Source organism: Carettochelys insculpta, chromosome 21 (assembly GCF_033958435.1).
Source record: "Carettochelys insculpta isolate YL-2023 chromosome 21, ASM3395843v1, whole genome shotgun sequence".
Taxonomy (NCBI): domain Eukaryota; kingdom Metazoa; phylum Chordata; order Testudines; family Carettochelyidae; genus Carettochelys; species Carettochelys insculpta.
In genome coordinates, this window is record NC_134157.1 from 15,638,378 (window position 1) to 15,653,544 (window position 15,167).

The 15,167-nt window shown below is 56.9% G+C and overlaps 1 protein-coding gene across 2 annotated transcripts in view; it reads right to left on the reverse strand.

The window, feature by feature from the left end:
• Positions 1-15,167, reverse strand: part of RALGDS (ral guanine nucleotide dissociation stimulator) — a 45,317-nt gene that overhangs the window by 5,914 nt on the left and 24,236 nt on the right. For both annotated transcript variants that reach the window (XM_075015682.1, XM_075015681.1), the window contains exons 2-14: positions 10,474-10,584; positions 8,609-8,802; positions 6,410-6,484; positions 5,699-5,892; positions 5,135-5,256; positions 4,750-4,965; positions 3,942-4,045; positions 3,209-3,293; positions 1,563-1,640; positions 1,391-1,477; positions 1,100-1,132; positions 674-795; positions 70-165 (exon numbers count right to left, since the gene is read on the reverse strand). In XM_075015682.1, the coding sequence (XP_074871783.1) occupies positions 70-165; positions 674-795; positions 1,100-1,132; positions 1,391-1,477; positions 1,563-1,640; positions 3,209-3,293; positions 3,942-4,045; positions 4,750-4,965; positions 5,135-5,256; positions 5,699-5,892; positions 6,410-6,484; positions 8,609-8,802; positions 10,474-10,584 (1,517 nt within the window). The remainder of the gene's footprint in view (positions 1-69; positions 166-673; positions 796-1,099; positions 1,133-1,390; positions 1,478-1,562; positions 1,641-3,208; positions 3,294-3,941; positions 4,046-4,749; positions 4,966-5,134; positions 5,257-5,698; positions 5,893-6,409; positions 6,485-8,608; positions 8,803-10,473; positions 10,585-15,167) is intronic.

Below are 15,167 nucleotides of genomic sequence, written 5' to 3' on the forward strand. Positions count from 1 at the left end.
CCTCCAGCCCTGCCTGGCAGCTGACTCCAGGTAGCCTGGCTCTGCCCTGGGCCCCTCGGGAAGACTCACTCGCTCCATCGCTTGATGATGCCGGTGTTTTTCTTTGCCTTCAGCGTGTTGCTGGCCGACTCGGAGAGGGGCTCGATCTCACACGAGAGGCTGTAGCTGGGGGAGGGGAGAGAGCAGAGATTCAGCTGGGTAAGGCTGGGGTCCCCCTCCATGGGCTGCTGTGTTACCAGTGCCAGGAGGGATCGGCTGGAGGCCGTCCTGCCGCAGCAGGGCGACGGCGGGTTGCTGACTGCCTCAGGAGTGAGGCTGCAAGGCAGGGGTGGCGACAAGTCTTGGGGGGTCAGCCTGGCGAGTGGGGAGCAGGGAGGCTAGGAGGGGCTTGGACTGCCCCGATCTGGGGGTGGGGTCAGTCTGCATGGTCACCAGCCCTGCCCCTGCCCCTGCCCAGTACGTTGGGCTTAGCAAGGAGGCCGCTTGGGGCTGTGCAGGCCGGATGGAGAGCCGCAGGCCTATGGGCTCAGCAGCCTGGATTGGAAGGAGACACAGGGCCCCTCCCTGGGTCCAGGCAGCTGAGTGAGCAGCAGAACAGCCCAGGCTCTGGGGGCCCAGCCAGACAGGGAAGGTGCAGGTCCCTGCAGAGGCCCCGGTTCCAGGCCCAGCTCACCTCTCGGCCTCGCTCAGCCGCTCCACGCCGTGGAACCACTCCACGAAGCGGCCCTCCTGCGTGAAGCTGTAGTTGTTGCAGGCCGACTGGAGCAGCTTGATCTGGGCGATGACTTCGAACTCCTGCAGGGAGCCGAGGCAGAGAGAGAATGAAGCCCCCGTCCTGCTGGCTGACCAGACCGCCCTGCACCTGCCCCATGGGCGCCCCGCCTGGAACCGCAGAGCCCCTGGCCAGCCCCCCAACCAGCCACGATGCCTCAGTGCTCCAGACTGCAGCACGAGGGGCCGAACGGGAGCAGAGGGAACCAGACCCCACTGGGCTCAGGCATCCACAGGGCCTCTGCTGCCTGGGAGCTCAAAGTCAGCCACTCCCTTCTGCCCAGCCATGCTCAGGCTGAACGCTCGGCCGCACGCGGACGCCTCTCACCTTCCTTCTCTTCTCGAAGTTGATCAGTCCCCCCTGAAAGGCAGAAACCAAACAAAGGTTACGGTGAACCCAGAAGGGAGGGTCCCTGCAGCCACTCTGCCCCCAGCAGACCCTGCAGAGCAGCCGGCAGAGGCACTGTATCCCACTAGGGGGCAGTAGGAGCTCACAGTCTAGCAGCCTGTGTAGGAGGCCAGGGGGGTCCCCCCAAGCGGGGATCCAGCCCTTTGTTTTCAGACACACACTGCCTGGGCTCAGTGAGGGGAGCCAGGCAGAGAAGGGGAGAGTACGTACGTCGAGGAAATCCTTCATGGCAGTATCCAGCATCACCAGGTCTGTGAGGAAGGTGCCCAGGTAGGGAATGGTTCCCTGCATCACTCCCTGGAAGGAGGAGGGATGGGGTGAGCCCTGCCCACAGGTCAGCTGCAGAGCTGTGAGCGAGCGACCCCCACCACGCATCACTCACCATCTCCCGCTGCTGCTGCTGTCGCTTCTGGGCCCTCTTGGGGTTGATCTCCAGGGTGGCGAATTTGGATGTCCCCTCCTGGATTCAGGGGGAGAGAGACAGGCTGGCTTAGTGAGCTGCTAGAGGCTGTCCTTGATCGCTGCAATTGGGCCTCCCGGGGCGAGAATTCGGACAGGGCTTGCCAAGCCCAGGCTAGGTCACATTCCCTGCCCGGCAGCTCTCACAGGCAGAAACTCAGGCAGGGCTGGGATGAAATGTCTGCGCGAACGCCCTGGTGGGGAGATGGACGTTTCCACAGCAGTTTCTAACCCAAAGCAGATATATAATTTGAGCACTCCTTACTCACACTAAAAATCACTAGCACCCCAGCCAGGCCCTTTGCATGTGCAGGGCTGCGCAAATGCAGCCACCTCTGGGGCAGAGCAGCCACCTGGAACACAGCGTCCTACGTACACCACTCTTACATTGGCGCCTGAGCTTGTGGCCTGAGGCAGCCAGGCACATTCCCTGCAGGACCATTCAGCCCTTCCTACGTGTAGGCAGAAAGACACCCACACTCAACAGTGGGCAATACACACTGGGCACCAATACTCTCCACCCCTGCACTGCGCCCTAGCATCCCACTGCTGCAGGCTGGGCAATTTGTACCACAGAGATGCGAATCAGGCCCAGGAGAGCAATTTTCAGAGGCAGGGTTGGGTTGGCTGCCTGGCTGGTTACTTCCTTTATGAGCACAAACAGGCGTGGGCGGCTGCAGCAATGTGAGCGGCAGCCTTGGCCAACAAGCTCAGATGAGAGGAATGAGTGTGCACACACATGGAGGCGGTCCAGAAGCTCATCTCTTGGCCTGCACAGCCAGAGCTCCTTTCCCTCTGCTCCAAGGAGATAAGGGGAGGGAATCCCTCAGCTCACACACCTCTCTCACAGGCCAGCCTCTCCCCTGCTTATCTTCTGCCCTCACTGGGGATTTCCTTGCTGCAAGAGCTGGGCGCAGCCGAACAGAGCACTGCTCAGCAACAGCCATTCACCTCGCTCTGCCCCTTCCAGGGTTAAAGGGAAACAGCCCGGATGCAAGTTCTGGGCCAGACCCTCAGGGGATGTTGTTCCAATGAAGATCAGCCAATGGGTGTAGATGGCCTGTGGAAAACTGGTTTCCTCACATGTATTCTAAACACTGCCTGCCAGTCCAAAGTGAGGAGGATTTGACAGACCTCCTGCCACTTTCCCTTTTCATTTTGTACAGCAGAAACAGGCCAGTCAGTTCCAAGTCGCTTTCTGCAACATGGGAGATGCAACTATTTCAGGGGGAAGCCCCATTTTGAATTTAAAAACACACACACACACACACACACACACAAAGTCCGTCCATGCCCCTGCCTCTCCACGTGTTTCTTGGCACAGGGATACTCAAAGCCAAGCAAGACCTCTAACAACCCACAGCGTGTGCTGCTACAAGCTTCCCTGCCTGTTCCCATTGCTCCACATGTGCTCGCTGCAGACTGGGAGCCCCAGACCCTGCCAACAGCATCGCAGGATTATTGGAATGGGGAGATAAGCGTGGTGCAATTCTCCAATACCAGGGTAAATTCCCATCCCACCCCCAGTTCAGAAGCAAGCCTGCGAGAGAGACTCTGAGCTCCCAATACCTTAATGAGAAGCTCCCGGCTCAGCGAGTGGTTGTTCTCATCTGAGAAGATTTCCGACAGCTCCTGGAAGGTGCGGAAGCTCTCCCTGTTTGGGGCGAAACAAGGCATTCTCTCTCCACCCTGTTCGGGGTGGCCTTTCCCTCTTCTTGCCCACCTCTAGTGCCCTTCCAAAACCATCTTCGTTAAGCCCCAGGCTGCCCAAGTCCTTCTTGTTCTCCAAAGTTCCACAGCCCCAAACACCGACTTGTGCTCTAGGTCTGTTCTTGGGCACTGCAGATTTTCCCAGCATGCCTTGGGAGAACTGCCATTCTTCCCCTTTGCTTGTGGATTTACTGACATCACTGGCTTGGGAATCTGCCCAGATGAAACAGTCTTGTCCAGGCTGGTCGTGCTCTGCGGAAAGACCCACCTGAGCTCCGCTCTCGTGGGCTGCTGTGCCACTGGGGCAGGCATCAGCAGCATTCCTTATGTGGGAGCTACTTTAATTTGCTCCCGCTGATAAGACAAGCAAAGTGTCTTACAGTGGTGCCTGGCTTTGGGGCAGATGCCATGAGGCAGAGCTGGAGCTGGTAAGCTGATCCCAGTGCCACCAGCTCAGCTACAGCTCAGGAGCCCTGGAAGGCAAGTCCGTCAGCAGGACAGCTTGGGGCACAGAAGGGAGCAGCCTGCATGGGAACCCCCAAACTACGCTAAGGCTCCTGCCGTGGTGATGGGATCATGGGGTCAAACTCACCGCGACACCTCGTCCCAGGTCTTCTTCAGCCTGTGAACTGCGTTACACTGCAGGGCGGAGAGGATGGCTCGGAGAGAGGAGAAATTCTTCAGGATTCGACACTCCTGAGGGGAGGGGAAAGAAGGCAGCCAGGCAATGGTTACTGGCTTCCCTTTTGGCCATGCCAACATTTAGGACCAGCTCCTCAGCTGGTGTAAACCAGTGCAGCAGCACCGAAGCCAGAGCTATGCTGATTTACCTCAGATGCGCAGCTGGCCCCTTAGCATCTCAAGTCCCCTCCGCAGGCTCCCCTCCCTGCAAACCTTTCCCAGGCAGGTCTCGGCCAAGGTTAGGCCCTCAGGTGGGGTTCTCCCTTCACGTGGGCAGAACGGGCAACTCCAGCTTTACAGACCCTCATTGGCCATGTTCCCATTTTACAGAATCAAAACTCCAAGGCAGTGGGGAGGTTAAACTGGGCCTCCCTGACCCAAACCCCATGACGAGGGGGGTCATTTGGGTCTCCCTCTGCCATGCACCATCTCAGCCTTGGGCTCCTTAGAGGGACCATCTCATTGCCTAGTAGGGGCAGGGAGTTCCTGCTATTAGTGACTAGTCCTAGCCCCATTCATAATGCTTCACGATGGATAGCATTGTCTCCACTGTACAGAGAAGGAAACTGAGGCACAGGTCGTTCCCGAGGGTCACAGAGCAGGGATGAGAACCCATGGCCCAAGCCAGTGCACGCTCCAACCCTGCTGCAAGCCCCAGCTGGGGACCTCCCAGAAAGACCCCCCTGGGGAAAGGCCGACTTCCCAGAGGACAGTCCTACCCGAGCCACTTCAATCCACCGCTCCACCACTTTGGCTCTCTGCTGCGGTTTGAGGGAGCGGTCCCCAAGGCACGTTGCAATGACGCAGTTGGTGACTCTGTTGAACTGGGAGACGGTGGCGCGGATGGTGGGCGCCAGGTGCTCTTTGCCCTTCTTGTCCCGCTGGGACCAGATGCAACCGAGGCAGTGGTAAGGCACCACTTTCTTAAACAGCTCCTGGAAGAGAGGGGGTTGGAGATGCGTCTCACTAGGCAAATGAACCGGGAACCAGCACACTGGAGAAAACAGCAGGGGAGGGAGAGCAGGACAGGCCCAGACAGAAAGTGGGGAGGGCACCAGGCACATGGGCAGAGCACTCGGTGCCCAAGCAGCAGCCAGTACTCACAGCATCCATCAGCGTGAACTGCTCGGCCACCGTCTCCTGGGAGAAGGTGAGGAAGTCTGGCTTCCCATCCCCCAGCCCGTTCTCCTCCACTAGCCGGAAGGTGCAGCTGGCGTGGTCCACAGCTGAGAAAGACAGGACACGACTGAGGGACAGCCCCACTGCTCAGCAAGCCCCGAAGGGAAACGCCCCACCCTGCAGCCAGACCTGCCCACCTCACAGCCCTTCCCCCCTCATACACAGCCATGTGCTCCCCTTCCCAGAACCCTGCCTGGTGGAGGCCAAGATAGTGTCTGTGACAGCGTGGGGAAAGCCAGCACCAGGCGGAGGGATTCAGGCAGGGTGAGGGTTATTTGCAATCCGAGCTCCCCGGTTGAGGGCGGAATGGAACAGACCCGTTTGGCTTTGGCCGCACGACATTTTTTTGGCTCTTGGGAGCTGCCTGGGCATGAACGCTCCTCCCTCCCCGCCAGGGCCCCGTGGATGACCCTCACAGGAGTCACTGGGGACGTCCAGGAGAGAGACCACACCTAGTGCTGAGGGGGATAGGCAGGACACACTCCTCACCTTCGGGCTCTGCCTCGCTGTGCTCCTGCTGCTGAAACTGGGCCAGCAGGATGCGCGCTCTCCGCTCCAGGTCTGAGCCAGGGATATTGTGGCGTACGTAGGAGATGAGCTGCTTGAGGCAGGCGAAATCTGGAGGCTTGCGGAAATCTTCAGAGTACTGGTCCAGCCAGGTGCCCAGGATGGAGGAGATGGTGCTGGGGGGATGCAGGAGGACAGACTGGCTGTTAAAACCGGGCAGGAAGTGACAGCTCTGTGCAGGAGTTTCCATGAGAGCGTATGTAGGGACGCTTAGGGGCCCGACAGCCCAAGTGCTAACAGCTGAGCTGCTAATGCCTGTGATAGCACTCACGTGATATCACAGCGGCAAATGGGACAAATTGAAGCTTGAGAGGAGAAGACATGTGGCCTAGTTGTCAGAGCAGGAGACTAGGACTCACAAAACCTGGGTTCTATTCCTGCCTTCTTTCCAAGACCCACCCAGGCAGAGTTCCTAGCCTGGGACTAGATCCAAGCCCATCTCAGCCCAGTGTCCTTCCTGTATCCCCCTAATGCTAGATCCACAGCAGAGGTGGACAGCCTAGAGGGGATGGGCCTCTGGCACCTGAAGAGGGTTTCATCCAAGAAGAGAGCTCCATGGAGAGGGGCCAGGCAGACCCATCCCTCCCTGCCCTGGGGCTCAGCAGGGACCTGCTGCAACAGACACACACTTACTTTTTCAGCTCCAGTCTCTCATCCACAGCGTGCCTGGCATGGTCCCCATTCACCTGGCTGGGCAGTTTGCCGTACCTGGTAACAACAAGCCAGTTACACCACGCACCCCTGGGCAGTTGCCTCTCCACAGTGACCCCTGCTGGAGCAGGGGGGGCGCATCTGTCACTCCAGATCTCTTCCCAGCACATCGTGCTCTGCAGTCAAACAGGCGCTACCCCCTTCCTGGAGTTTGGGGGCTTATTTTGGTCAGGCCAGGGTTCCAAAAACACCTGGATCCACCCACTCCTGCCCACTGCCTCTCAGGGTACCTAGTACCCACCGTGGACACTCAGGGTTGCCTGCGGCTAGGACCAGTGCCCCCTGAAAGCTGTGCACTTGGCTGGCCACCCAAGAGCCCTTTAAATGCTGCCCTGCTGATCAGAAGAATGCCCCCAGCCAGCAGCGTGTGTTTCTATGAGTGGTGCACATCTGCACATGCCTCAGTGCACATAAGATTTATTCCACAAGTGGATGGAAAAAAAATAAAGGGAACCGTGGCTCAGAGCCTGGGTTGCAAACTGTGTAGATCACAGGACCTGGCACATGTCCCACATGCACAGGGACAACTACCCTGAGCAGCCACGACAGGTTGCCCTTTCCCACGTACACCCACACAGGCAAAGAGAAGTTGCATCTGGCAGACAAAAGCTACCTACTTTTCCACAAGACTGCTCCAGTGTCAGGGCAGGTCTGCGCCTGTCTACCAGGAGATCAACGCAACCAATCCCCCGAGGGTTGGTTTAGCTGTCTAGTAAAGACCCACTAAATCAACTGCTGAGCACTCTGGTACTCCACCGGAACAAGAAGGGAAGTCAGCAGAAGAGTTTCCCCTGTCGAACTTCCCAAGAGAGACCCTGTGGCAACTCCATCTAAGGGACGTCAACTCCAGCTACACTATTCACCATAGCGAGGCCAAGCCCCTCTGATACGATCTTGCTGTCAGGGAAGGGCTGAGGGGCACTATGTCCACCCGTATGCCCCACCCCAAGTAGTCCCACTGGCCGCGACACCCTAGAGGGCTGAGCCTGGATTGTATTCCCGGAGGCGGTAGTTCCGGGGGTGCCCTTAACACCAACCAGTCAGTGTTCTTGGCACTATGGGCCATCTCCTGGGAGCTTCTCCCGTCTTCTCTCAGGCATAAACCAATAACTGGGGGGGAGGAACCCTCCTCTCTCTCCCCCAGATGTGTATTTCAACTAACCAGGTGCGGTATGGGAGACAGCAGGCCACGGGCCCTGGCCGCGATCAGAACGAGGGTGTGGGTGGGATTGCCCTGGCTGTGACCTCGGAAGGCCGGGATGTAGCCGAGGTGGTTCTGGGTGTTTTCCTGACTCGTTGGGCTGGGCCGGCCCTTTGGGAAGGGCGTGGGAGACAGCGCAGGCACAGAGCAGTGTCTGAGCTACACACCCCCTGTAAGGCCACCTCCCCCAGTGCTGTGCCCAGACAATCTGGGGAGAGCACGTGCTCCTTGGTGCTCACGCTTGCTAACCACCGCCCCCATCGCTCTGGCCTCCTGGCAAACACACCACGCTGGGGACACACTGAGCTGCTGCCTATGGAGGGGGAGGGTGCGACACAGCTCCAATTACAGCCAACAGCGTTAGAAAGGACACAAGGTTGGGGCACCCAAGTCTCTGGAGAAACCAGCTCCCTGGGCCTGGCTTTCCACACACCGCTGGCTGCAACCTGCTCCATCTCCCATGGGTATGGATGGACCTGAGCACAGCCAGGCTGAGGGAAGGACACAGGCTGTAGTTCTCCACGCGCAGCTCCTGGCTCTAACTGGGGTTGGACAGATGTGAGGGCTGTTCCATGCCTGAGACTAGCGCGGCTGAAAAGCCCCTGGCCAGGCTCAGAGCCACCCTACTCAGTCTGCCCGAGAGGAGACAACCCAGCCCAGAGGGACTTTTGAGGCTGGAGTAGAAACGACTCACTTCCACCATAAGAGTAGAGGCAACCCCTCCAAAGGGGCAGCAGTGAACCGGAAAGCTCAGCCATGGCCAGAACAAGGCATGAACCAGTGCTACAGGGGCATGGACGAGAGAGAACCACATGAATCTCATGTGGGGACCATTGGGGGGTGGGTGCATAGGACAGACCAAAGCATGCGGCACACATCTCCACTCCCAGGGGTACCCCAGGGAGGGAGGGCAGCATCACCTGTTCAGCAGCAGGTCTAGCACTTGCTTGGTGGTGGCGAAGGCCCGGTATGTGCACAAGAAGATGGTGATGTAGGTGGAGTCATTACCCTTGAAGGCTGAGACCAGATACTCCACCAGCTTCTCCAGGGTCCCGGCTTTTATCGTCCGCACTTTACATGTCTCATAGAGGTTCAAGGCCGACTCGTTCTCAAACTGGAGGTGTGGGGGGTGATTGACAGCATTAGCCGAGGAAAGAGACAGGAACATAAGTGCAGAGCTGGGGAAGCCAAGCCCCAAGGGACACAGGCCCATGGCTTCTGGGTGGGGGTGGGGGGCGCGGCTGCTTCCTGGGTGTGGATGGAACATTGAGTCCAGTAACGCCTCAGCAGCTTCCCCTAGGAGAGCGACACTCCTGCCATGGGTTGGCGCCATTAACTGTGATCACAAGCATGGGCTCCACAGACGGGAAGCACAGATGGGGTGATGATGGAGGACCAAGACCCTTTGTAGGGGCCTTGTGTCTGCCTCTAACCTGGACACTCAAAGCTCCATGTAAGGAGACCCTGCTCAGCACACAGCCATTTGCAAGAGCTGTGCGTGGGTTAGCGACCCCTGGGAGCTGTCACTCACGGAAGGACAGCATCAGAACTGGACTGGCACACACGTGCAGGCAGGTCCAGCTAAAGCTTTGTCATGATGCTCCTGGAGTGCAGGGATTACCCCCAGTTTCACAGCAGGGAAACTAAGGCCTGGAGCAGTCAAGTGACTCACCCAAGGCTATAGAGGGCATCAGTGCCTGTGTTAGAAATGGGGCATTCCTGGCTCCCAGAGCACCCCTATTCTCTACTGGCAGAGATGTCCCAGTAGGGAGGTGCCCAAGTGGCTCCAACTTGCTACTCCCACATCCCTGATATCTACTATCCCTGCTGAAGCAGGCAGAAGGGCTGGCAGCCCTGCATCTACCAGGTAGCAACCACCAGCTCCCCACCAGGCATGGGCCACACCTGCTCAACTCAGCTCAAGAAACTGAGTCGGAGAAGACGAAATAGTAGGAGAGGAAGGGAAATATCTCCTGCAGCCGCAGCTGCTTCTTCCTTCCACTGGCTCCTTCCAGGGCTCCACCTCACCTCTTTGCATGAAACACACCCACCCATGGGCAGCAGGGAAAACCAAGCCTGGAGCCTGCATGGCTCTGGGATTCTTCTCTCTGCACACCCACGCAGGGGCTGCCCATCCACTCTGCCACTGGAATGTGATGGAGTTGGACAGCCGGAAACAATAATACCCAACGTTGCATTCCTGTGGGCTTGTCTGCCACCCCCCAGCCCCCGCCCCATGCCTGCTCTGGAGAAGGGAAGAGGCTCTGCCTGGGTCCCTAGGAGGAGGACAAAAAACAGCTGTTGGCTTCCTCTGAGCCAGGCTATTCATCAGGGGAAGGAGCCGCTCTGAACTCATCTGCTCCAGGGAACAAAGCACCAGATCCCATGGAGTGCTGAGGTCCCCTATTCCCACAGATTTCCATGGGAATTTTGCAGGATAGGGCCTCAAATTTGCATCCCTCACCCCCAATTCCTTCCTGATGTGCAAGTAACCATACGGCTCCCCCTGTCCCCGGGGCCAGGCATGAAGCCGTTTCATGAAGCTGCCTATCAGGGGAGAAGTCAACCCCCTCCTACCCCACCTCCCCTGGCGCTGCAGCTGGCAATGGAAACTTCTGGCTGGGGTGCGTTACCCCCCCACCTTCTACCTGCTGGCACCACCACACCCCAAGGGCCTCCCCCAGTGGACAATGCCAGCCTTGGATGGCATAAGCAGAGCAAGCCAGGGAGGGGGAGCTGCACAGCCGCGGTCGTGGAGGGCAAAGGGGGACTGGGCCCTGCTTACCCCAAGCCATCGCTGCCCCTTGTTGGCCGTGTGGTGGAGCTGCACCTTCCGGAGGGAGATGCTGTAGATCACACCATCTCCCAGCTCTTCTCCGATCTCCTGCGTGGAGCTCTGGATGGGGAGAGGAAATGCAAGGCATTTACCTTCACAGCACAGGGGCCTTGCACAGGGGCATGGCCGGAAGGCCAAGATATTTGTATATTTAAGTACAGTCCATCCTCGATAAAAGTTGCTCTGATAGAAGTGGTGTCGCGTTTATCACATTGAAATGTGGGGGAACACAGCATCAGCTTCCTAGCATTTCAGTCGTTCAGAAAACGGACCATTAGCGAACCCTCCCAGAATCCTCTGCGGCTTTCCTCTGTCTCAGGCAGCACATGGGATAAAAACAGTTAAAAATGTATTTTGGGTTAGGATAATTTCCTTAAATGTTGCTTAAAATGCTTTAAATGTCTGGACCAGTGAGTGGGTGGAACGTTAGGGTCTAAATGGTCACACAGGCAACATTTACACCCTCACAGTCCCTATCCCCCCTATTTACACTACTTCTTATGGGGAAAAATTCCTCATTATATGCCCTTTTGCTTTAAGTCACAACTTTACGGTCCCTACCCCTCCCTCCCAACAGCTATCGAGGATCCCCTGAATGCAAATCAGGAACACCATGACCGGGGGAGGAGGATAGGAAGGTTTTGTGGTGGAGTAGAGAGAGTAAAACCTAGGGGCACTTCCCATGCAGATGGGTAGAATTCTCCCCCGTATGGCACTCTGGAGTTCTCTGTATGCTAGACAGGAGAAGCCCTCCCTGCTTACCAATGCTAGTGCATCACCCAGTTTCAACAGCTGCACAAGCACTGGGACACTCACCCCAGTAAGTGCAGCACTCACATCCCTGTCCTGCAAACTGTAAGGGAGCTGAGCCCCCAAAACTCGCCTCCTCCCCAAAATGCAGCAGGGCTGAGGGCTGCTCTTGGGCACAGCTGCTCCTTGAATTTTGGTGTTCAGCTCCTCTGCCAGTCAGGCCCAAGGCACCTGGTATTGATGAAAGCAAGAACCCGGCCCCCTGTGTCTAACATCTGGAGCTAGGACGGCAGCGTTTGCTAGTGGGTTTTAAACTAGGAGCTAACGCTCCGCGCTGCCAGATCGCAGGCCTGTTCCCTCAGCTCTCCCTTCCCTGACTGGGCTGCTGCCCATTCCAGACACCCTGGAGCATTTCCTCGTCCCACAGGTAACCACACACAGGAACACAGCGTACGGCTCTCTGCTCCTCACCTCGCCAAAGTCACAACATACACAACAACAACAGTGATGTCGACTGGCCTGCAAGCACGGGCTGGCCCCTGCAGCAGGGAACGTGCTCAGCAGACAGCACCCAGTGGGGAAGCCGGGAGACAGGACGATTCTGCAGGCAGACAGGTGAGCATAGGCATAACGCCTCGCAGGGGGCTCTGCTGGGGCACTCCACCGACAGCTGTCCGGGCATTCCAACGGGCCCATCACCGTGGCATCCAGGTACCAATATCCTGCCCCTCTTGCACAAGCACCTTCTGGTGCGTTGCAAATGACAGCATTAGTGATTCTGACAACAAACGTGAGAGCAATAGGTGTTGTGCTCCCCTCTGTGCACACGAGGGCCCTGCCTCATCGTTTTGGGCAGCTCAGGTCTCGAATGCCCAACCCGAGGGGCCTTGCGCCTGCTTTTCAATTGGCCCCACCAACCCAGCTGAAGTCAATGGGACCTGCAGGTCCCTGGCATGGCTGAGCATCAGCCCCTTGTCTCCTCAAGTGGAGCCCCTCAGATCAGCAGCCACTTGGAAAACAGGGGGGGGGGGCGGGTGTGTGCTAAGTGTCTTGCATCTAAGCCACAGAGGTGGGTCACAGCTCCGCAGGGCCACTGGCCCAACTGCAAACCCTAGAGCGCCTCTAAAAAACCATCCTGACCCCCAGCGACTGGGCTTGGGGGGGTGGGGGCACAAGGGGATCGGCAGGGCAGCTTACCTCTGACTGATCCCGAGGACTGGACTGGTTCCGACAGCTCTGAAGCTGCTCTAATTTCTGCCTGTCTGGCCAAGCCTCCTCTGGCCGGCACATGCTGCAGAGCAGCCTTGAACCCAGTTCTAGGGCTAGTCCAGCGACGCCAATTTAGCTCCATTACCTACAATGAGGAGCAGGTTCACTGGATGCCAAACCCACAGCAGCACATGGCCCTTCTTCCCTACCACTTGCTGAGGCAAAGCTCCTCTAAGAGGATTTAACTGGAACCTTTTAATGCACGGGGGATCACTCCTCCCCCATCCCCACACCCCCAATACGGTAAAACACGTTTGGCATCCAATGAACCTGCTCCTCATCCCCTGGAGAGCACTCCGAACTACCCTACCCGGCGACGCCTGTTTGAGGGAGACATTTACTCGGGATGGGCTGGGAGTCTTGCAGCCAAATCCCTCCTGTGTGCACACAGACCCAGCTGGGCCCGACACCCCGAGAGGGAAGGAGAGCCAGAGGAACCGTGGCTAGTGACAGCCCTTCTAGCTGCAGCAGGGTGCACCAGAGGCTCACAGCAGCCACTGAAGCGAAGAGAGCTCTACCCGCCACTGCCCCACCTGGAGGTGGGCTTGACCCACGCAGCCGTTACACGTTGGTTCACGGGCCACCATGCATGCCCGTGAGAAGGCAGGAAAGCTGCCCTGCACTGCCACGGGGACCCCTCGCACCGCCATGTCCAGAACCCAGGCAGCTCGTTCTCCTTCCCATGCCTCAGAGGGGAAACACAAACCTGATGCAACACTGGGGTCAAGTGGACAAACAGGCTGGCCCCATCCCCTGGGCAGCAGCCACCTCCTGCGGCAGCCTGTGAGGCTTTTGGCCGGCGCCTAGACTCAAGCCGGAGAGCTGGGTTAGGCAGCCAGCTCTGAGGGCCTGTTGCTGAGGAGACGGTGACATTTTGTGCTGCTAAAAAACCAATCCAGTGGGGAGAACAGCCTTCCCAGGGCCACCTCCTGCTGGCTTCCACAGGAGCAGGCCCAGGCCCCAGCCAGATTGCAGGTGATGCTCTGTGCGATCAAGCTCTGTATCAGGAGTCATGCAAATAGTCAGTCTGCCAGCTAAGGAACGTCCACAATTTGTGCAAAACCTGCAGTTCTCAGCCCTGGAATGCCCTAGGATCCTCCAGCACAGGACCACAGGAAGCATGTCCCTCATAAACCAACATACGAGCCATCCTTAGTCTGTCCCTGCAGGCAGCCCTCACCCAAGCCATTCCTCCATCATACCTGCAGACTATGTGGACTACTCCTCTTTCACCACCCATGGACTTTACAAGGCATTGGCTTCCAAGCGGAGGGTTTAACACAGCGAGTTCTTCACAAATAGCTATTCCTGAAAAACTCCGCCCCTGCTTGTGCTTGGTTTTGCTCCACAAACGAGAACGAGCCACTCTCACACTGGAGTAAGAATGTCCACACAGACAGATGGGGCTCAGTGAAGTGGGAACATGGTTAAGTTTGAGCATCTGGAAGAAACCTGTGGAAATGCTCCTCAAGTCAGGGTGTAAACCTTCGTGTGGTGTTCATTACACTATCAAAGCCTCATATCCACTCACAGACCCAGTCTGCCTAAAAAGACTGCTACGAAACACCTTCCAAAAACCATCTCAGCCAGACAGGCTTGCTCAAAGTCTTGTTTCTGGAAAAAAAAGACTTTTCCTGCAATTTATTCCCTCCAACCAGCGTTCCCTGTAAGCTGAGCACTTGGGCAGCGACTCAGGAGAGATTCAGGTGCTGCCCAGCTGATTAGCACCGCGCCCCCAGTTTACAGCATGTGTTTCTACTGGTGATGCACATATCCAAATGTATTCCACCCAGGGATGGAAAAATATTAGAGGGAACACTGCTTCCAACATGTCAGTTTTCCAGCAGATCAGCCTGTGGTTCCATATGCTCAAGGAAGAGTGACTGACAAAAGCTTTGAGGGAAGCTAAATCCTGCCTCACAATGGACCTATCCAACTGCACAGTGGCACCCTGGGGGTTTTCCTGCTTTACCTTTCATTCAATCACCATAATCGAACCCATGGAACAAATTCCACGGGTGAAAGTCTGGTGTTAATTGGGTTACATTGGCTTTATGGCCTGACCCTAGAGATGCTGAGCAGCTGTACCTCCCAGCAAAGTGAATGGAGGTCTGGAGGTGCACAGTAACAGCCAGGATCAGACCCCAGATTATACTAGTTTAAGAGCAGAATTTGGCTCTGCCACTAAATTCCTGAGTCAGAGGTTTGAAAGATTGCTAAAGCCACATCATTAAAATATAAAGTACAGTCATATACTAGCATGTACAAAATTTCCAGTGTTTAATCCATGACTCACTCACCGAGTTGCCATGCAGCTGAAAGGGAAAGCAATGTTACCCAGTCAGCAACTGATTCCGCTCACGAGTTCCGTGTCACACGCAGAGGGAATGCCCTGCTTTGCGGCATATTCTTGTAAATTCCATTTCCTTCCTATTTTGAGTCCATCTGATTCATGATTTTTTTTCCCCTGCAATGACTTTCAGATACCCCTTTCACAAGCCATGCTCAAAGTGACTGGATCTCCAATGGCTCTAGGACAGGTGTGCACCAAGGGCTTGTTGTCTTGCTAGGACTATAAAATATTAAATCTTTACTCTGGATATCAGCTTCCTCTTTCCTCCTTG